At 45.1% G+C, this 22919-nt stretch overlaps 1 protein-coding gene across 1 annotated transcript in view; it reads left to right on the top strand.

Moving 5' to 3' along the window:
- Positions 1–22919, top strand: part of LOC119436082 (adenylate cyclase type 2) — a 650431-nt gene that overhangs the window by 336456 nt on the left and 291056 nt on the right. The window contains exon 4 of the mRNA XM_037702828.2: positions 2947–3096. Within this exon, the coding sequence (XP_037558756.1) occupies positions 2947–3096 (150 nt within the window). The remainder of the gene's footprint in view (positions 1–2946; positions 3097–22919) is intronic.

Below are 22919 nucleotides of genomic sequence, written 5' to 3'. Positions count from 1 at the left end.
ATGCAAACATTCACTAACTAAATTAACAAGAACGTTGTCACTCGCGCACTGTCAATGCGAACACATCTGAATCGATGACTCGCTGTCAGAACGCCGGCGTGATGAAGAGCGACAGCAGCGGTGAGCGAATTCGCCTTCGTTCTGCCTCTCGCTTCAACGGGAACTAGGCGTGAGAGAACGCAGCGCACATGAAGCCGTGAGCTAAATCCAGCCGGCTAGCCTTCTAACCCAGCTCATTTGCCTCTAAGACAGGAAGCGCGCGGCCACGCTAAGTCATCGCAGCTGGAGTAGAAGAAGAGCTACGCACTTACCAGCTCCCTTCCCCCTCCCTCATCCTAGCGCGCACATCTTCCCATCACCTCCCCCCCCCCCCCCCCCCCACTTCTTGCGCGTTAGACGACGGCGCGCACCCTCCCCGCCTTCCTCCCTTGCGAGAGTGAGAAGACACCTCCGCATCAAGCCACCACACTTCTCGGCTCACCCCCGGAAGCTTTCGCTCACACCTACAGCATACGGCGCGCGGTCCCGATGATATCGCACTTGGACTTTATGCGTAACATCACGGTGACGGCGACTCCGATGACAACGCCGGAAATTCGCCTGGAGATTCCATATAGTTGCTATCACAATAAAATTGAGGCAGGAAGCGGAGCATACAAGTATGGTAACAGACAGCAAAAATAAGAGTGACCGCAAGCCTTGTGGTAATCTGCGGCGCGAACACAAATCATAGAAAAAGAAAAGGTGGGATCATTTACCAAACGGACATACAGGAACGCGACGAAGGCCGAATTTCAGAGGGTAACAACTGCAAAATGCGATAGAAAATAATGTAAGCAGTCACTCACGCTATGTACGCAACTGACGTATATTCAGGTGCAGACCAAGATGCACACAACATATTCATGAAAATTTAGTTCCTTCAGAAATGACACAATGCCTTCACGGTGGCTCTTATGGCGTCTATACGTGCTGCAATGGCCGTCGCTGTTCATAGTAGTGTACCAACGTGAACCCACTCGCCTTCGTCTTATTCTTTATATTTCTCCCCCTTACCTCTTTCTCCAGAGCAAGGTAGCCAACTGAGCTCAGTCTTGGTGAACTTCCCTACTCCTTTCATTTATCCCTCTCTCTTTCCCCTCATATCGAACTTATTTTTGTGGCTGTTACTTTCTCTCGGCCTTTGTTGTCTATATGAATTGTGTGATATGAACATGTCGGTTAGCAGTCGGTTAATACTTTTCCGCAAACAATCTTGGCTGTTGCTATTAATGAGCGATTTCCGCCAGTCTGTGTACGTTTCTGCCCATCGAATATACCTGCCGAAGCGTCACAGTGTCGTCACGTGGCCTTCCCTGTCATGACGCTCCCACCGTATATGTGTCGGAATCGAAACAAGTTTGCAGAAAAAGACAATCTGGTATATTGTTACACTTTTCTCATCTCTGACAATATTTTTGTAAGGTGTTTACCATTCAAACTTTCATTTAGTGCAAAATAATTGCGGCAGAAACCGTCGAAGATGATCATCAAAGTCAGTGATAGCTTTCTTGTGTAACCTGCTGCACAGCTCCATGCCATCCGTGAAGGACGCAACCTTATGGGCACGTCAGCGGTCACACGAAGGGGCATTATCGCTGCCAACCACAATGCGGAGTGGCACTACGACACAGTATATCTTGTATCACTGCACCCCCAGTTGAAACAACGCAGCAACCCTCACTATCCCCAGTATTCTTGCTGCTACTTTATTAAAATGGCTTCCATCAAGCGGGCCGCGCTTGACGCTGAGGTGTATGTTGCGGATGAGGTGCTATCGCTTTAACACATTTAAGGCTACATACCCCATATGTCACGTTGGTAACTATCGCGCTCAATATGAGTTGCAACACGAAAATTCGTTTTTTTTTTCTTTCTGTGTGTGTGCGTGTGTGTGTATTCGCTACCATGCTGCCATACAGTGCTCGTATAGCAGCATGGCAGTGCCTACAAAAAAAAAAGAATTGCTGAACACCATTATGATTACTGGTAGCACCCTGTTTACAATAAAAATGGCACTTGACATTTTTATTATAAGAAATGACGACAGGTGTATGCACTTGTTGTAGCTCATATTGAGCTCGACAGTGCATCCATTCTGGGGATTGGCCAAGAATGCGCATAAAAATATTCCATTCGGAGTGCTACAGTTTTCGGTTCGGATACATACACAGTGACCCAAGTTGTCTACTAGGCCAGACAGCAGCCAGCAGGAAGTTGTCTATTCGGGTACGTGTCCAGCGGCCCATGTTGTCTGCTCGGCAAGACAGCAGCCAGCACATGCTTAGTGGCCCAAGCTAGTAGAGAACTCCGGTCACTGGGTATGCGCCACTGTTTATTGTGCGAGGCCACCCAGCCATCCCAAGTTACCGAAGTAGCTAAAGAAAGCTATTGCTTTAAAAGTGACCTCGAAAAGTACATGCCCGTACCCCTATCAGGTGACTAAGAATGGGACCCCTTGCCTATGTACAAAGGCTTATCTATTAGCACCACACACCATGTCTATACCGCGATAAAAAGTTCATATGCTGGCTTCGCAATGGAATCAGCCTCCCCACATTTCCCTTTGTTTCCTCTCTCTTTCTCAAGTACTTCCTCCTGCGCCCCAATTTCTCTTTCTCTACGCTAGAATTCGAACATTTGTGTTTCTTATCACTTAACGTTCAATTTTTTTGACATATAATTGCATCAACTGCGGCTGGTACATCAGTACGAGCTCAAGTGGAGTCTTGGGCACAGATGGCGTGGATTGAAGGATAGGCGTAAAACGCAAATGTAATGCAAAAAAATGTGCTTTACTCGTGTACTATTGGAGACAGAACTAATGAAATAAAGATTTTTATAACCACATGTCTATGACGGCTTAACAGCAACATTTACGTGCGGTGTGCCCAACCCCGTGCGCAGGTTGCAGCTGCTTCACTGTTCCTGTCGATGGCGACTGCTGTGGGCTGGTACCACCGTCACATGCGAGACGCAGCGCAGAGCGGCAGTTTCGCCTCCACCCAGGAGTGCATCGAGGCGCGCATCAAGCTCGAATACGAGAAGGAGCAGCAGGTAGGGCTCTGCGTGTTCCTGTTCCTTGCACACTGAGAGTGACGCTGCAGTATGTAAGTATTTCTGTATCCCATGTGGGAAAAACAAGAAAACGGGGTCTGCTGTGACATCCCTAAATGGCTGCCTAATAAACGGTCTTCAAACGGGGCGCCAAGTGCAGCGCAGAAATTTCTTCCTTCGCAACGCCTTTTCGGCGTCTTTTAAGGCATGTGATGAAGTGCGGCACAAGATTGCAACGTGCGCATCTTGGCGAGAATTATGAGCATATAACTAAAACAGAGCTTCGAAACGAGAGGACCAGCACGGAATCGTATCATGGTGAGCACGTCTTCCTAAAATGCCGCGCGCAGGGTATGATTATTTACGCGCGCAAGCCTCAAAAAAATTAATGAGGCTTGCATCGAAGTCTACTTAATTATTTGCGCCACCCCAGTTTTTCAGTGTTCATCACGCCAAGTATAGCTGCCCGCTGTGACCTTCCGTCACATATTCGCGTCATTCTCTAGCACTGGGGCGCTATAACGTAAAATGATTCCCAACTGTTTTGATTCCAAACTCCTGACGTCAAATTTACATAACAGCCGACGCAAGCATCGGGCGGTAACCCGCAGCGTTGTCTGAACAACCCAATCAAACACTCTCCTGGTTTATAGGAGGTCACCTTTGTTCGCTTTCAAAACCAATAAGATTGTCTACGGTCAGGGTGGTGCCGGTTTCTCCGATTGGTCCACTTCGCCTTACTTAGCTTGCGGTGGCTGGTCGAAAATCGCGGCGGCGTGCAACGGAAGGATAAGAATGCCGCTAAAACGGATCCTCAGCAAGGAAGAGTTTGCAGAGCGATGTCGTATGCATGCTGAAAGAGCTCGATAACGTTTTACTGCCATGCAAAAAGGTTTATCATGCGCAAATAAATACAAGCTCACCGGCAGGTGCGAGTAGCGAGGGCCTGGGCGATCGGCGGGCAGCCATTTTCTATTCCTTTCGGAACGGGGCAGTCTATGGCTATTCAGAAAAATTTTCACTTTTGTTCGGCATATTAATGCATTTTTTTCCTGTACACGTCACTTTAACGTGGTGCGTTTTGGCGGTTTTGTGGGGTCGCGTGACAGGCAGGCGAAGTGGGCGTAGCCAGAAAACATTGGACCAATAGCAGAGGGCTAATGGCGAAAAGGCGTCGAATCAGGAATGATTATTTATATTTTGTGCGGTTTAATCATCCATAATCAATGTGTACACGTTATATCAGATGGGGAGCTATCGCGGTTTTCGTGACGTCGCGTGACAGACAGGCGAAGTTGGAAGTGGCCCGAAAATGTTTTGACCCATCGTGGAGGCTGATAGCAGAAATTGGAATCAAAACAGTTTGGAATCATTTTACGTTATAGCGCCCCTGGCGTGTTTTGTAATGAAAGACGCGTTGATATACTTCGTCAACTTGCCTGGTTTTTGTTTATGCCACCCTCTAACAGGCTAGCGAGGCATCCGCCTACACTTTGATTACCGTGCCGACTTCCGCTGAAGAAATATTTTTCAGCGGCCAAGCACTGCCAGTGACGCACATTCGATGAGTGTCAAACTGACAGTGTACATTTTGATTTATTACTGCATTATAAGGTACGCCAGTGCTTCCTTCAAAGTTCATCGTCACTTAATCTGCGTGTCCTCTCACCCACAAAGAAATTATCCTTTGGTTCAAACCTATTCCTTTCCTTATTCCTTCTTTAACAGTTGCTACGACGCTTCGGGTGCCTCTATGGAACTGAGTGCTTTGCCGCAATGTAATCGACAGCAAACGAGCGCGCACAACTGTATCGGCCGGTCTCTATCCGTGGACATCGTTCATAGTGCTTCGTCTTGCTGCATAAGCAAAGACACGTTCTCGCTGGCTTTCGTGGACTTTGATGTCAGTGGCCTAACGTGTGTCCATTGCGACGTACACGTTCCACGTTTGACGTTGTGCGAGTTTATGGGCTCTTACGAATCGCGTTTCCTTTTCTTCGTGTGTGTGTAACTGGTGTTGAAATTTGACATTTTTCTTATCTGCCATACTTTTAAGTTAGCCTTTTCATTTGGCGATGATAGTTCATGCGCAATGATGCGGTTTTTCTTGAGGTGGTAGCATATCACACGGTGTTGCCTTATTCTGCTTGAACTACTTCTGAGCTTAGGTTATCCAAGTTCGCGCTAGTGCGCGAAGTGGTAATTTTTTTCGATTCCATATTTATAATATTTCTTCAGCACGTGCATTGATATTATTCACTTGGAGATAGCCGGCTGTTCGGCAGTCCACTTTAATTCCCACGCTTGTATAACTTATTCAAACAGCAACAGGAGAGAACGTTGTGGGATTACAAGTCGGCATAAGCCAGTACAGCGAAGCGCGTTAGTTAACATTAACCCCGAACATGTAGACAAAACGCACTGAAAGTACATTTTACTCCACATTAAATATTTGGGCTACGGAATAACGTGGAGAATTATAGGAAAGGTCACTCCCCGGTTTTCGTATATCCCACGATATCAATCTTGAAGACCTATGAAAATCTTTCTGTTGCATCGAAGGCCTCGCCACGGGGCACTATTAATGATACATGGGCAAGCTTGGCAGTTCAAGGGGAATTTGACCGAACCTGCCTACGTACGCGGCAGATACGAATCGTAACTCGAGCATCGCATTCGCGCTGGGTTTTCTCTTTTTTTGTGTGTTTTTGTTTCGTGATTGACTGCTATTGACATATTAAAATTCTCTTAAGCAGAAAGTATGGGTTCATTTGCGAAGGTTTAGAGCGAATTTATCGAACAAATATATGCGCACTGAAAATGAAAAAACAAATATCAGAAACTCACAAAATGGGCACAATGAAGCGGAACGCAACGCTAATTTCTTAGGTAAAGAATTTGGGTGCGCTTATGTTAAACATGGAAGCAATAATTAAGAGAAGAAAGTGAAGGTGAAATGACTAGGAATAGAGCGAAATTTAATCAGAGTAAGTTGTGTTTATATTTGCACTATATCTTTGGAAGTCTTTTTATACTTTGTTCTGAGTTGCGCTGGATCAAACTAATAAAGGGCGCACGATTTAGTCCAGTTAGAATGCATCAGCATATTCAAAGTGGCTTGTTTTGCCCACCCTAACCTTTCGAGAACAAATAACTGTCTTGCGCTAGATGATCGCTTTCAATCCGTATACATACTTCCACTGGAGACTACTACTGGAGTTCCGACTAAAGTTTACGCTCGTAGAAAACGAAGTGATCGCTTAAGAGTGCTAACTAACGTGACGATTGCCAATTTACTTTTACAGTGACTGTCCAAGGAACGTGAATAATGTAACTCGCTGTCTAAGCAGGTAACAGGTACACATAAAAAAAAAATATCATGGGCTCAAGCCAAAGAATGAAATGTAACCAAATCAAGAATAAACTGTCGTGATAAACAAGTGTAAAACGCTAAGTAATCACGGAACGCAATCACAGGTGAACGGAGTTGGTATAGTATAACAATAGTATCGTCAAAAACGCTCTTCTTTGTTTCTATATCGACGCACCTACGCACGAGTCGCAATGAATCCCAATCGCGCTTCTTGCACAGGCATCACTTATCACGTAATGGAACGGAACAACCTTCCTGTATATCATACGCATATGCCGTTTCCATTAGCTCCGCGTCGCTCGAACCGATGAAATTTTCAAATGTAAACACGAAAATATGGTGAGCGCAAGTTTCCGGTTACCACTCCCCGCGTGGTCGCCGCTCGCATTGCAGCTATGATCTTCACAGGGTGGAGCTGCCTGACGTAGGTTTGCCTTCCGCATCGCATTGAATTGAAGCATGGGCGACCGTCGACGTATGACCGTCCCCGTTTATTGAGAGCTGTATACCTGCCAGGTCTGGCGACAGAGTAGTAGTACAGTTAATGCAACCGACGCTTCCGACTGCCGAGTCTGTTCCTGAAGCCCGGCGCACGAAGCCCTCCTTTGATAGCGGTGCTGGCGTACATCGTCGCACCCGCTGCGATTTACATCCGCTTTCGCGATCAAGACGAGAACAGAGGAAGGCGATTGCACCATGAGGAAACGTACCTTGAAAGTACGGCATGTTAGGAACAAAGAAAGTGGATGACAGTGTTTACAAAATGTGATCGTGCACCTCAAGTATTTTATTTCTTTTTTTGCCAAATACAGTGGTGCGCGTCGATAAAAATTAATGGCTTCAGCATGGGCCCAGTATTTGCATGCTTGGGTTTATCACGCTGTTGGCGTGCTCCCAGATGTGCAGTATTGGTGACCGCAGCTGCGTTGTGGCTAAATTCTGCGCTAAGTCGTAATAAACGGTCCGCAACGAGAAATTGGTGGGCCAGCCCCTCGGCAAGTCCATGCCTGCATTCGCGGAGCATTCGGCATCGCATTAACGCCGGCATGCCACTAGATCAACAATAAGGAATGCGCGGCAGCGCATATCTTGTGGGTACCTTTGCCTGGGCGGATTTTTCTGAATGCGGTATTCATTCATTCATTCATTCATTCATTCATTCATTGAAACAAAGTTTGAAAGCGCCAGTGATTTAAGGTCAAATGTACTACGTTATTAGTAGCTGTGCTGCGGACAACCAAGATCATTTTCTTACGTTGGTCGTCAATATGGCGGCTACCTCGGGACTTTGTTGTCTTCAATGTATACGCTGCTATATAGGAAGCGCCTACAAAACAACAATAATAATAATAATAATAATAATAATAATAATAATAATAATAATAATAATAATAATCAGCCTATATGTATGTCCACTGCAGGACGCAGGCGCTCTCCAATTGCCCCCGTCTTGCGCTAGCTGATTCCTACTTCCGCCTGCAAATTTCCTAACTTCATCACCCCACCTACTTTTCTAGCGTCCTCGACTGCGCTTCCCTTCCCTTGGCACCCATTCTGTAACTGTAATGGTCCACCGTTTACCTACCCCACGCATTACATGGCCTGCGCAGCCCAATTTCTTTCTGTTAATTGCAACTAGAATATCGGCTATCCCCGTTTGCTCTCTGATCCACAACGTGCTCTTCCTGTCTCTTAACGTTAAGCCTAAGATTTTACCGCAATAGCTTTAAGGGCCCCGTGTCACAGAAAATCCGGCGTCGGCGTCGGACGTCCGGCGTCGGCGTCCCGTGAGCGAAAATTCGCGTATATATTCAGGTATATGTATATCGAACGCCTTGTTGTATGAAATGTGGTATATGTGGGTTATATTGTCACACCATTCTATCACTAAAGTTGCTCATAGCTTGTCTTATAGTCTTGACAAAGCTATTCAACGGAATTTGGAGAATGACAGCCCACAAACAAATGGCATGATACAAAACACCGACAGCGCAAGCCTTTTATGTTATATCTTCTCAGACTGAAATAATAAAAGTGCGACACAATAACAGAAACCTGAAAATGCTGTCATTTTTTGGAGCGGCGGTGTACTACCTCCGGGATCGGCCCACGCAAGCGGCCGCGTTTCTACTAGAAAGCTCGCCTTCGTGCATAGCGTTCGCCGCCAACTTTTCCCCGTAAAATATATGGTTACGTAAGCTGCAGTTGCCGGGGAGCGTGAGAAGCAGTCAGGGATCTTTGAATACTATCGCGTTGCACTCTTAAAGGTGAAGTTAAAGCGTCCTCCAATTTTTTCGTTCCGTCGCACTTTGCGTGGTCCGTAACTTGTTCTCGACCTTCTTTGTTAACCTCCAAGTTCCTGCCCCATATGTTAGCGCCGGTAAATGCAATGATTGTGCGTTTTTCTTTTCAACGACAGTGGTAAGCTTATCGCATGTCGCTGATGGCATAATTCTTGTCCTTGAGCTGTATTATTCGAAGAGGCGGACATTACTAACATGATAACTTGAAACACATGTTCAACTAAGTAACAAAGGTACACTAATTAGCTTCTTAATTAATTACTTTACGACACACGTTGCAATTTACGAATCATAGCCGGTGAGTTTGCAAGACGTCTGCACTTGAAATTAATCTCCAGCTTGACACCAGTTTCGAGATATTGTTTCCCCAAAGTGTGGGACGAAATACATGGGCGTTCAAGTTACTTTTGTGCTTCAGTGTATAAATGTTCCAATCTTTTGGTAGAAAGGTATGTGGAACAATAGAGCATTTTTACAGCGAGTTTGATGGCGCATATCTCCAGCATGTTGTCATTCTGGAAATTAATTGTAAGTGCATACGCCTCGCAAGCTCACCGGCTACAATTGGTAAATTGCAATACGTGCTGTAAAGCAATCAATTAAGAAGTTAATTAGTGCATTTTTAGCTGTTTGAATATGTGTTTCGATCATTGTGCAAGTAATATTCGCCTCTCTAAATAATCCCGTTCAAAGACTAGAATTGTGCTATCTGCAACAGCTAGGCAATTTTTAAAAATTCCGAAAACTTACAAACTTACAAAGTTAATTTTGTGCTTCAATGCATAAAACGACGTTTCGTTAAGAAAGTGACTCAAACGCCAACGCATTTCTCTGCGAAGTTCGGGTGTTAATATCTCGGAACTGGTGTCATCCTGAGAATTCGTTCCAAGTGGATGTGATTTGCGAACTTGTAAATTGCAATATGGGCCATAAGGCAATTAGTTAAAAACTTAATTAGTTAATTTTTGTTAATTAGTTGATTTTGCAATTTTCCTTTTCTGTGTGTGTGCAAGTAATGTCCGCCTCTTCGAGTAGGCCAGCTTATGAACTAGAATTGTGCTATCGGCCACAGGCAACCTTTAAACATTTTTGAAAGTGTTCGCTGAACACCCTGCAGATATCTTCCGGAGAAATACCTGCTGCCATATATGTCACCTCCTTTGAAGTGTGTCACCCCAACAAATGACGATCGATCCCGCAACCACGCTGCACTCGCTCTGGAAGTTTGCACGGGTATCCACCGTCGCATGTGATCACCTTACCTGAACGCCCCTTCGTGGTAGAAGAGCCATCTCGCTTGTAATAAAGATTGTTTATTCATTCTTAGAACTGCATTTTGATCCACACAGTAGTGGCAGGGAGCGCATGATATTCAATGGTTTCTTAATACAGGTGAAACACCCGAAGGTGCAACACATCAGGTGGCACACACGAACTTGGGGGAAATTAGTGGTGGGTAGCGAAAAAAGCGCTTGAACCAAACTCTTTATCTACCATTGGCGCTGAGATTTGAACTGATGTCACTGTCAATGTGCTCTCTGCAGCTACACGTTCTAACCAATACGCTAGCGTGCAACTATAGCGCTCGGTAACTTGAGGAAGGTTATTGCGCTTCACACAGACTCTGAGAGCGGTGGCGTGTGTGCTTGTTATTCGGAAACCACAAATGGTAATACTACAGCGTAAGAGCATGACGTTGTGTGCATCGCGTAGAATTTGTTCTTGTGTAGAGGTGATGTATTGGGGTACAATTATTCGTCGTCATGGTCAAGAAAACAGCGTCAACTGCAGGAACTATAGGCGTATTTGATTATGATATAGATGAATCTCAAACGCGGCACATGCTCGGAATGAAGGAATGAAGGAAGCACCTTGGGCGGAAAACAACCACCTGATTCATGGCCAATCCCCAACTGCGGGTATGCGCCGCAATCATTCAGGACGACAACAACGTGAGAAGCATTGTTTGTGGTAACAATGTCGAAAGTTTTTAAGCGAAGCTTTATAGGCACACAAGTTTCGGCTGTGGTGGTGGTGTCACGCTGAAAAGTGGGCCGATCCTGGTAAAAGCGTAGAAAAGGTCCAAGCTCAATAGCACATACCCCTGAGTGCTCGGGGACCTGTAACGCACCCTTGAACTGCCCTTGTCACACGTGGGACCCAAAGAGACAAAATCACCAGGCCTTCTCCTGTCGAGAAAATGGTTGTAAGCGAAGCTTGGTCGTCTGGTTCTAGCGTGAGGGCTTCCGAAGCCCAGGCGAAACGTCAGCGAAGAGCCGCGGACCCCGAGTTGCGCGTGCGCGATGTTGAGGCCAAACGGCAATGAAGAGCCGCCGACCTCGAGTTTAGGGCAAATGAAGCGGAACGCCTGCGACAGTGTCGTCTTGCCACAAGCTTCGCTTACCCCGATTTTATCGACAGGCGAAGGGCTCTGAATTTTCTTTCTTTTTTTTACATATCAACTCACACGATTCACAAGGCCAAGTGCAAGATTTATCAGCACCAAAAATCTACCGGAAAAAAAAATATTTCGCACAGATCTCGCAGGTGGGAGTGCATCATTTTGCTCGTGGCATCCGTTGTTGCAGTTATTAGTTCTAAGATAGCTAATCCTCAGCCTGGGCGTTCAAAACGACTTGCTCAGGCTGAAAAACGAGAACTCTTTTATAAAGCAGCAGGTCGTGAGAGTATGCAGGGCAAGCATATTTACTTCCAAGTAATAGACTATTCTTCAAATGCACCACTCCCTCCTCCTCAAAGCATTATATAACCGCTGGTTTCTTGGCCATTCCTCGTACAGGGTGAGCAAAATTATTTCAGTAACTGGAAAAAAAGTGAGCGACATGGCGATCTCCAGTGTGTGAGAATGCTGTCGTCGCAGTAAATGAGTTCAGAGCCCAAGAAATCGCTCAAGTCTGCTGATATTTTCAGGCAGCTCAGGAATTCATATACATAAACACAAAACCGGTGTTTTGTCATTACGTAGTGGCTACGTCAATCTTTGTTTTTGATTGCTTCCTTGAACTCATTAGATTTTCTTGTCTGACACGCCGCGAACCTTTCAGTGTCGGGCCGCCCGCTGTCTAAAATGCTTTAATCTGACTGAAAAAACCTTCCCCTACTAAGTGTGTACAAGTTTTTCAGAGGACAGAATGCAGTGTTGCTTAAATGATAGCAGTTTTCACAATCGTACATGTGGTTATTCCCAAACCCGAGTCCAGTGTCTAAAAATTGGAGCTCAGAATTTTCGGTAGGTCAAAGTCAACCTCACGACAAAGCTACATTCACTGAAAGCCTTTTAAGGTATTAACAAACTCTTCATTGAGGTCCCGTTCTTTGCCGATGTCGAAAAATATACACGTACTCGTGAACGCGTATGTCCAATCTACTTAGGTTTTTGTATATGCCCTTCTCAGCACTATTGCGACACTAAGACTAAAGATCGCCACCACTTGTGATATGATACGGACACAAAGTCTGATATTAACAATCTGATATTAGCACAAAATTCTTCTCATTGCGTTCAACACAAGTAGGCCGGAAATAAAAAGACAGTAATTCCAGGAAGGGTTCGACACTAGCATTGGAGTTAATAACATACTTTTATTCTTATGTTCAATGAAACATCACTTCACACTTTATATTTCACACTGCATATTCACTCTACATGTTACACCCTTTTGTTAAAAAGAACAAAACAAATCCTCGACGTCTATTTTGAAAACGAAACAGTAACCCGAAGTTCGTGACATCAAGCAATCAATCAAATATGGTTCAATTCTTTTACCAACAAAACGATGAACAACATAAGAGCCTCTAGATGAGTCTGTAGACAACCAATAGTTTCACATTGCCATGTTGCTAGTTCCGATATTATGTTAAGGCGAAAACCTTATATGTCTCGTTTTGAGGGGACCTTGAAAAAGTGGAGCCAAAATCGGACAAGCAATCGGTAAGAAATATGTAACAAAAATCGATAACTCAAGAAGATCATTACAAACGCCATAACAATATATATTGTTATGAGCCATGCACCTATCCTGTGGCGAAATAGCAGTAGCATATCAGACGAGAAAAAGGACGATCTGTATCCCGGCCCGCCATCTTTGTTGTTGTGGTGCCACTCGCTGTCACTTGTAAATATTGTACGTATATGAACCCTTTTTGACATCTCCCCGCAACATCTTTGGTAGAGGTGCGTTGTTTCAATGTCAATCGATGGGTAATTACATAAGGAATATAAATAACGATAACTGATCATTATAGTCATAGAATTAATTACTTTATTGAGCATGAAGAAGTGGGAAAATGAGTAAAAAAACCAAAGTGGCAAAGAATCGAGAATTAATGGTGGTAATTTGTGCAGGTATGGTTATGATAGTAGCGATAATGATAGTAGAATACAATAATGATTCAGTGATGACCATGACTCAGCAAAAAAACATTAACACTCGAAAACCACTGAAATGGGTTCGGGCGTCGGTACTAAGTGAAGGAAACACTAAAGGATAGTGGTAGAAGTCATAGTCATGAGCATGACTCAGCAAAAATGACAATGACTCATCGAAAAAAAAATTAACTCAAAAACCACTGAAATGGAACCGGTTCGGACGTGGGCACTAAGTGAAGGAAGCACTAAAGGATAGGGGTAAAAGTCATAGTCATGAGCATGACTCAGCAAAACTGACAATGATTCAACGAAAATTATTAACGCTCAAAAATCAATGAAATGGGTTCGAATGTGGTACTAAGTGAAGGAAAAGGCTCAAGGGTGATGGTCAAAAGCACAGTCATGAGCATGACTAAGGTTTTCGCCTTGAGGTCTCTTAGGCGTAGAGCTAAATGGACTCCTGAGTGTTTTTATTAGCTTAAAGAAAATATACCTTCTACAGTAAACCTCTGGCTTTCTGTACTTAAGACACTAGGAAATATGTATTCTTGCCTTGTAGCATCAAATGAACTTGCTGTTTCACTTTTGATGCCTTTAAATAGACTTAGGTGAAGCTGTCTAAACCGTCCCAGCTTCATACTTTCCCGCAAAAGCCCTCCGGCGCCTCTACAAACAAGCCTACTTTTTATATTTGAAACACAGAATAGAACCATTCTCTGGGAAGTAGAGCACAAGAAAATGTTCGTACAAGAAGGAAGTTTGAGCACAAACATCAATGCACTAAGGTAAACACCGTGCCTGTTCACCGCTCGAAACATTTCGCAAAAGGGGTCTTGAAAGAAAAAAATATATACTTTTTTCGATGGTAATCAAATTAGGTTCGAAGGCATACTCCAGTCCCAAATGTAGAACCTTCTGAATGTCCTTGGAGACAGAATGCAGTCACCAAGAAAGCGAAATTCACCTTGTTTACATTGAGAACCGAAATGGCGCAGCTTTCTTGTGAGCGCGCAGCATTTCTGTTTCAGTTTCCCTCAAACCAACATCACAATCTTGAAAATATGTTTCAAATTACATCCAAGTGACGTATGCCGATCGCTGAACGACCACATCTTTCCGAAACGCAGCACTTCTCTCCGTGACCATTCCCGAAGAAAAGCGGGAGGACCACGTTGACGGCAAGTGTCGGAAGAAAAACTGTCCAACCTTATTTTTTATGCAACCGTCTCAGTTCTCCAGGCACCTAAACGCGCCCCAGCTGTTTCCGACTTTACGCGAAGGGGTTGCATGTTGCGCAAACATTACGGCAATTCTGAGAACAAAGTTGAGTCTTTATTGAAAAGCAAATGGGAAAATAATAAGCGCCAATCAGCTCAGACTGCGAAGTGCGTCCGTCTCCTTTCCTTTTGCTTCCACATATTCTTTCACCTTGGTAAAAAAAAATTGGATACTCTCGTTGCCTTCAAGAAAAAGAAATCAAAAGAAGGGATGAAATAACAATTCGAGGCACCCAGAGGTATATAGCCCTTGTGAAGTTTAAAATGATGTCTCAATAGGATCCTACGAAAGAAAAAAATATAAGCAGGGGCACTCTCGAACGCAACCTCACCTTAATGTAATGGGAAGCTGTTACTTGTAGCGTGCACTGGCAATTTGTGAAGTGTTTTCAAACTTCTTGGTCAGAAACACAGTCTGCGGGCAATTTTCTCGGATCCTTTCTCTGATCGCCTGGTGTTCACATAATTTCTGCACTTCCAGCGCCCTGCTCTCATCGCACAATGAGAGTGTTTATTTTGGTATGCCTCTTTTTTCTTTATCGTAGGGCAGCACTCTCGACTGAGAGTGTTTCTTGGCCATTGTTTTTTTTTTTTTCATTTAGTTTCACAAGTAGAACTAAAGGGCTTAATCGTATTTGAATTAAATCTGGCGATGCCCCATTTAGCGAAACGTAGTCGCGCACCACCATGAGTGCGGGTGATAGCGAACACCATCTTAGACACATGTGTGCTTTCTTTTTCCGCCAAGTTCTTCCTCTACATCAGTTCATGGAAAGTGTTCTATTTAATGGGGTCTTGCTCCCATGTCTATTTGGGCAACGAGTCATGTATAAAATGGGGGGGGGGGGGGGGGGGCTACGCCGTAATGACGTGACCCACTCGATCTGTAGACAAATGGTGCGACACGACTGTCCAGTACATTGAGCTGACCGTTAACTTTGATTGCATCTCGAGTACAGCAATGCCAAAATAGTTTGTCGTGGTTAAGTTGGATAGGGAAAGTTCCCGCAGTATATACACAAAAGAGGGGTATAGCCTTCGCTAGGCAAAGTCTCGCTAAGCGATGCCTATCTGGGAGTACCGCCTGCAATTCAAGTGATGAGTAAGCGATTCAGCTGGTACACTTCGAACCCTTGCTGTGCTTCTTCACTCAAATAAGTCGCCTAATACGAAAACTATATATAGGCCAAAAATGACTTGGAGGAGGATAATGACAGGTGTAATGTGAGCTTCTCTTCTTGTCAAAACGTGAGACGCGTCTGTGAGAGCCTTTCTTTTCTAACGTCTTGAGCAGAAATCGACTGATTGATCGACTGTTTATTTGGTAGGCTTTGACGGCTAGAAGCGACACGGGATTTATAAAAGCCATCGTAGTGGAAGGTTCCGCATTACATCTGGCCACCTGCTGTTCTTTAACGTGCACCTAATACTCGGTGCACGACAGCTTTTGCAATCGCTCATCATTGCAATGTGGCTGCCATGGTCGAGAATACGATCTGTGACGTCGTAGTCAGCAGCAGAACGCCGTAGCTACTGTACCATAGCGGCGTAATTTTTTTAATATATTGCGAATAATTTGGTGAAAATTGATAAATGCAATAACAGCAATGAAAACCGCAAATAAGAAACAGTAGGTTAGTGCATCCTGCATCAAGAATGAACGGTGAAATGAGAGTGACCAGGTAATGAGAGAAATCGTATCAGTAGTTTAGGGCACATGTCACGAGATATGGGCATTGCAGACAAACAAGCCCAGAATGTAGATCACACCGTTACTATCGCGTCTGCAAAATATTGCAATTATGTAAGCCGCGATAGCAGCTGAATAAGTGAAAACCCGCGCACTCGTATTCTCCTAGCAGCCAGTCTCCTCGCCGGCGAAGATGACGTCGCAGGTCTCGCCTGCGACGTCACAGGCCCCTTCTGCAGCGCACAAATAGTCAACAGCAACGATAACAGCACAAAGGGTTCCCTTGATAGACATAGTGCTCAAAACTGCCAACGAAAATGCAGCTTGCTGATAAGAGTACAAAACGAGAAAAAATAGAGAGAGGGGGGGGGGGGGTTACGTAAGCGTGCATGGTGTGGGCTGTTGGCTCCCATGTGGGACATGGCACGGGAAGAAGGTCCCTTGCGGTCACTGGAGTGTGTGAGAGGCCCAGTTGCGGGGAAAGCAGCTCGCTTTCTGGCAGCATCTCTTTCTGGGAGCATTTCCATTTGTTTCTATCTCCGCAAAATTTTATTGAAAAATAATGTACTAAAACCTCTTCAGACCATAAGTGTACCACGGTGGACACTGGCTTTCATCGTTATCAAAATCGGAGCAGAAGTGATCAGCTAAAATAATCTGGTGTAACATAAAGCTGTATGCAGGTGACATATGCCAAGCGTATAATAATTTTATTCCTACTGGTTTTCGTGGAAATTGATATATTTTGTGAGACGTGCTGCTGCATCGTCACCGATGACGAAAAAATGAATGTATGTTAAACCTGCATCTGTGTGTTTTGGAAAACAAAAGACACTTCTATTTGAACGAATAGCAGCGATGGACTATCTATCCTCATACATGAAGGTCCTGAGGCAAGCGCGTGTCCGTGCAATCTGATCAAGCAAGTACTTTTTTTCGGTATCCTAACAGACCGGTTGAGAACAAGAACTGATTTTAAAGGTGTTGTGTCGCTGGGACTTTGTTGGGTGCCTCTCGGGAGGATAAAGAAACGAAGTCGCACTGCTCCTCCAGCATTCGAGCTCCGGACCCGCAGATTCCAAGTCGAAGATGGTACCTCTCGTCCACTTCGTCGAGGCCGTAACTTACTGTCAGACAATTCATAGTTCTCCTGTGCATAAATTCCGGCGGCTTCCGCGACGCGTTATTCGGAGGCCAAAATGGCGTATAACCGGAAGTTCCCGTGCAGTAATCTGGGGACGTTCTGCTGAGGACTCTTTCTTCTAATGTGCGTTTGCTTAGGTTACTAAGGAGGACGACGCCCACTTTGCTTGAACTTCCTTCCTATCGTGATCATAGCGGCCGATACAGAATCCGCAATGGCGAAGCGTAAGTTTTTGGTCGTCAATGGTTTGCCCGTGCCACTGGGGCGCACGTAACGTAATCTCTACCGCTTCGCAGTGCGCCTTCGGCGCTCTGCCCGGCGCAGGATCATCAGTGACGGGAGCAGTACATGGCGCATGGGAACGCTCTGCGTATGAGCCGCCCAGCCATGAGCAGGAACTCCAATATAACCTGAAAATTTATGTTTTATAATAAAACAAACTCGCAGTAACAACGTGCCATTATTCATCGGTCTGTGGCTGCTAAAGGGGCATCTACCGAACTGCCCCACCCCCGTGCTTCGTGCCGGGTCGCTTCGCCCCCCTTGGCAGGAACCCTCCGTGTCAGGCCTGGTGGTGAAGCGTACAAAAAAAAATAAAACCTACTGCAGAAGCCAATGAGTGAAATGTATATATAATGAGGCAGACATATTTTATTGCAATAGCAATTATATGGACACTCCACGTGAACATTCGCCGTCAGCGTCGCCATTAGGCTCTGCAAATATTTAGGTATATGTAGGCTACGTGCTTATCCATGCCGTATATGTGGGTTATATTACTACACTATTCAATCACTAAAGTTGCTCATACCAGGTGTAGCATTCTTGACTAAATTATTCTGCAAAAGTTTGAGAATGGCAGCCCACAAACAAATTTCATGAAACATAACGTTCACAGCGCATGCCTTTTACCTTAAATATTATAAGAATGATGAATATTAAAAGTTCGAAACAATATCAATGCTCCAACCTGGAGGTCATGCAATTTTACTGGCGCGGCTCTTTACGGGCAGCGTAGTGGTGCCTGTGCGATGTAATTACTGGCGCTACACGGTGTTTTAAAGCTTTTAAGGGTGCCAGAAAATTTTCCCGCACCCGCGTACGTCGTGTCCGCGTTAGTTAAACCCGCGTATAGTTAAAACACTGTCCGAGAAATTCAAGCACAGCGCTGAACCTTGCTATCGCAGTCAGTGCTTCTCCGTTGTGACGAAACTGTCAATTAAAAAAATATCTATTAAACACATGATTTGAACCAAGGACTTCCTAGTCATGAATGGTCGCAATGCTTCGGTCTAGGCCACGAAACTCCAATGGAGGGTGAGCTTATTCCGGAGTATTTATCCGCTCTCACGTAATGCAGGTCGGCTAGGGACAGATGAAGCAAAGCGCGTGCTGCTCCGTAGTATCTAGGCAAACGCACATTAGGAGCAACAGTCCCCCAGCAAAACGTCCCCAGATCACTGAACTGGATACATACATACATACATACATACATACATACATACATACATACATACATACATACATACATACATAGTTACATACATACATACATAGTTACATAGATAGATAGATGGATAGATGGATGGATAGATGGATAGATAGATAGATAGATAGATAGATAGATAGATAGATAGATAGATAGATAGATAGATAGATAGATAGATAGATAGATAGATAGATAGATAGATAGATAGATAGATAGATAGATAGATAGAAACTTCATTGGCATTGGCAATTACTGGGTACCATCTGATCTGGCAGCGAAGCGAAGCAGTAGGGACTACAACTTACGCGTCGCTCCTTATTTCTTGTTTAGTGTGCAGTAAAGCCTACAAGCCCAATACTACTTGGTTGCCGAACAAGAAGCGATGCTGTTAAGAGGCCCAGCTGCGAAGAAGCGGTCGTTGATATGCACAGTTTGCCTAAAAATGATAACTGGAGAGTGTGAAAAAGCGGGGATTTCTCTCCGAAAAGTACCGGAGCCTCTTGCTTGGCCTTATCAAAAGAAAGTACTTGAAGAACCTTGAGAACGTCCGTGTCTGCGGTCGCCACTTTATCACAGGTAAAGAAAAAACACCATCTGCACAATATAGAAAAACATGCAATACTAGCCGAAACCGGCAAGCCGTGCCGTTGATTACGCTGCATGGTCGGAGTTCTCGACGACTGTTTACCTATGCTGATCGCTTTTTTCCGCTTCTCTTACTGTCTCTTTTTGTAACTATATTGCTTGAGTAAGCTAACCATGTAGTACCTGAAAAGGGAAAAAGAATCCCCCAGAACCCATCTTACGATGAATGTCTACGTTTCTGGGATTAGCATCGAAGGAATGCGTTGAACAACATAATACTAGCCGAAACCGGCAAGCCGTGCCCTTGATTACGCTGCATGGTCGGAGTTCTCGACGACTGTTTACCTATGCTGATCACTTTTTTCCGCTTCTCTTACTGTCTCTTTTTGTAACTATATTGCTTGAGTAACCTAACCATGTAGTACGGGAAAAGGGGAAAAAAATCCCCCAGAACCCATCTTACGATGAATGTCTACGTTTCTGCGATTAGCATCGAAGGAATGCGTTGACACAGCATAATGCAACCACAGACACCCGTCATGTGTGAGGTGTGTCTGCAGCCAGGATGCTCTTATAAGTACTGAATGCTGGGCAAGATGGTATTCCACACTGTCGAAGAATTGGGCGATAAACGTAGTGAACTGTGCACGCGTCGTGTTTTTTTTTCTCGTCCCTTGTTTATTGCGCTATTCTTCGTCAGTGCGGGATGCTATCTCATGCTCGCCTGTGGAGACGCTGCGGCATCTAGCGCCGTCGCAGCGAAGTCCCCGCGTGTCGGGTATGCGAATATATATTCAGACAAGATTGTCAGAATACTTATGAGGCGGATTCGACTGCACCTACCAGCGAAGAAATTTAGATTTTTTTCTTTTTCTTTTCTTTTAAAGAGCGGTACATCCCCAGTTGCCCATGCCCCGGGACTCAAGTCGGCGTCAAAGAGATTCAGTGAAGAATGACACATACCTAGTGGCACATACCAAATAACCAAAGTTGGCGTGAAACAAGTTCATTGGCCCGACTATTGGTTGTGAACCCGGTTCCATCATCACAGCAGCCCGAGGCTCCAACCACTAGACTATGGAGTAAGCAGTGCACAACGTTGGCGGGAAAACGTCTAGAGACATGGACAGGTAGACAGACGGATAGACAGACAGCGGCCGAGAAGGGCATGAAGTATCCTAAGGATGCTAATCGCCTTAATAAAATATTACTCGAAATCACGATTTTTCAAAGTTGTGTTGGCTTGATAGCTTCATTGCGAGACGTTATGTTGCTGCGTACATCGCTTCTGGCACGTAAACGTGCAATTATTGGTGCGAACGTACAACCTAATGTCCATAAGCTCAGATTGGCGTTTACTGGTGGATTGACAGCTATATCAATCGAGAGCCACAAAACAGGGTAGGGGAGAAAGGTTGTATCCCGTTTTATTGCTCAGTGCCCGAGCTCAGTAGGACACAAACTCAACTGGACAATTACTCCCGCTCGCGTGAAAAATCGCCTGTGCCACGACGGAGCAATAGAATAAAGACGAGATAATTTAGCGTTGTTTTCACTTATGGAAAAGAATTCATTCGTTGTTTGCTCACCTCGCTGAATACGATGACACGCTCCGAATGTAGCCGCATCGCTACAATTTTCTTCACCCAGCGGTTTATGAAGTAGTTGTGAGCATCCAGTAATCTATAGGCCTTTGTTTGCTGCAAGGTTACGTAACTCGTTCACAAGAACAAACCATTCATGATATCCGCTTGCGTTGTGGCGGGCAGCAACTCCGCATCTGCAGCAACATCAGCGCCGACTAATAGCCTGATGCACGCCGCCACAGATTTCGACCTTTGTCTCGTAACTTGCCCACGTAGGCCTCAGAGACCCATAGAAATACGAAGGGCAAAAGTCGGAACACTTGCCTTTTGGTATCATCACGCCTAAAGTGTCGCACATGCAGTTGCAGGCGCGTTGTAGTCCACAGAGAACTAACTAGCAATCCAAGCACGGTACCACTAAAGGCTACCGCAGGGTCGGAACGCCAGACGTGACGTCACGTGCAAACTATGTATTCTGTCCCTGGCCTCTTGAGCGCTCGTTAAAACAATTGGCTGAGGCCGTGCTCTACAGCCTATCCATAAACCAGCACCGAGGTTTAAAATATAAACGAATGCAGTGGGCAAGAAGACTAAGGCAGGGTAGGAACGAGGAGGAAAAAAGAGTTGCGTATCTACCGCACTACGCCGTCGTTTCGAACGAAGACAACTCGAACTTGAGGCGTCATCGACTAAAGTTTTCTTCTTCTTGTCCTGTTTATTTCGAGAAGGATATTACTAGTGCGCATCAGCGAATGTTTACTCCAAACGATACCACACGAAATAGTGGAAAACATATAGCGCATAATATTGTCCCAGCTATCGCGTCACTGCTTCGCATTATGGGCGAAACTGCAACGGTTTTTTTTTTTTTTTTTTTTTTTTACTTCCTCGCGCTGAACTATCTCGAGCAGAAATGAGACTAAAGCTCAAGCCGTTCTTGGGAAAACATTCAGACACGAGCGCGTTCAACAAAACTGAAATTGTTGTTAGAACTACGATTTAAAAGGGGGGGGAAAAACAAGTTCCGCTTATGCAGGCTACATGAAATGTGAAGCATGTTCGCTTCAAGGAGGGAGGACGAAAAAGAAAGGAAAGGCAGGGAGGTTAACCAGAAGCACGTCCGGTTTGCTACCCTACACGGGGGAAGGGGTTTAAAGGGATGAAAAGAAAGGAGAGAGAGGGAAGAAAGTACTCGCAGTATAAACACGTGCGGTTGTCCAACACTTCACAATCGGTCACTGAGGCCAGTCGACTTCATGAACTGTAACAATGCCCGCGTCACTTTGTAAGCCTGCGACGCGTGATGCCACGGTCCAAGAATCTTGGTCTCTGAAAACGGTCTGCTGTCTAATCGGTCTAACACACTCCGGAGAAGGTCACGTTCGGTCTCATAAAGAAGACAAAAACACAACACGTGTTCCACCGTCTCCTCACAGTTGCACGAGTCACAGATTGGTGTGTCGGGCATGCCCAGAAGGAATGAGTACGCTTTCGTAAAAGCCACTCATAACCAGAGGCGGCAAAGTCAAGTTGCATCACGGCGGGGGAAGTTCGATGGAATTTTTAGCCTCAGTGTAGGATCCAGCCGTTGGAGATGACAGTTCGTAAAAATCGGGCTGCTCCATGACGTTTCTGCCTCTGGTTTGAGCGAGTAAACGAAGACCCCTCGCAGCGTCTGTCCTCGATAAGGGTATAGGAACAGTCAGGGTTTCCTTATGGGCTGACCGGACGGCATCATCGGCAAGGTCATTACTGACGATGCCACAGTGCCCCGGCAGCCATTGAAAGATGATGTCATGTCCGTTCATGAGGGCTTGATGGAGAACCTCTCTGGTCTCAAACACCAGTTGTTCATGTGTCTTGCGTCGTAATGCTGACTGCAGACTCTGAAGGGCTGCCTTGGAGTCACAAAAAATGACCCACTTTCGAGGTGGTGTTTCTACGATGTAATTAACTGCAGCACGTAGAGCGGCAAGTTCTGTTGCC

This window comes from Dermacentor silvarum, chromosome 1 (genome assembly GCF_013339745.2).
Source record: "Dermacentor silvarum isolate Dsil-2018 chromosome 1, BIME_Dsil_1.4, whole genome shotgun sequence".
Classification (NCBI taxonomy): Eukaryota; Metazoa; Arthropoda; class Arachnida; order Ixodida; family Ixodidae; genus Dermacentor; species Dermacentor silvarum.
The sequence above is the reverse complement of the archived record's forward strand: the minus strand, read 5'-3'. Positions and strand labels throughout refer to the sequence as shown.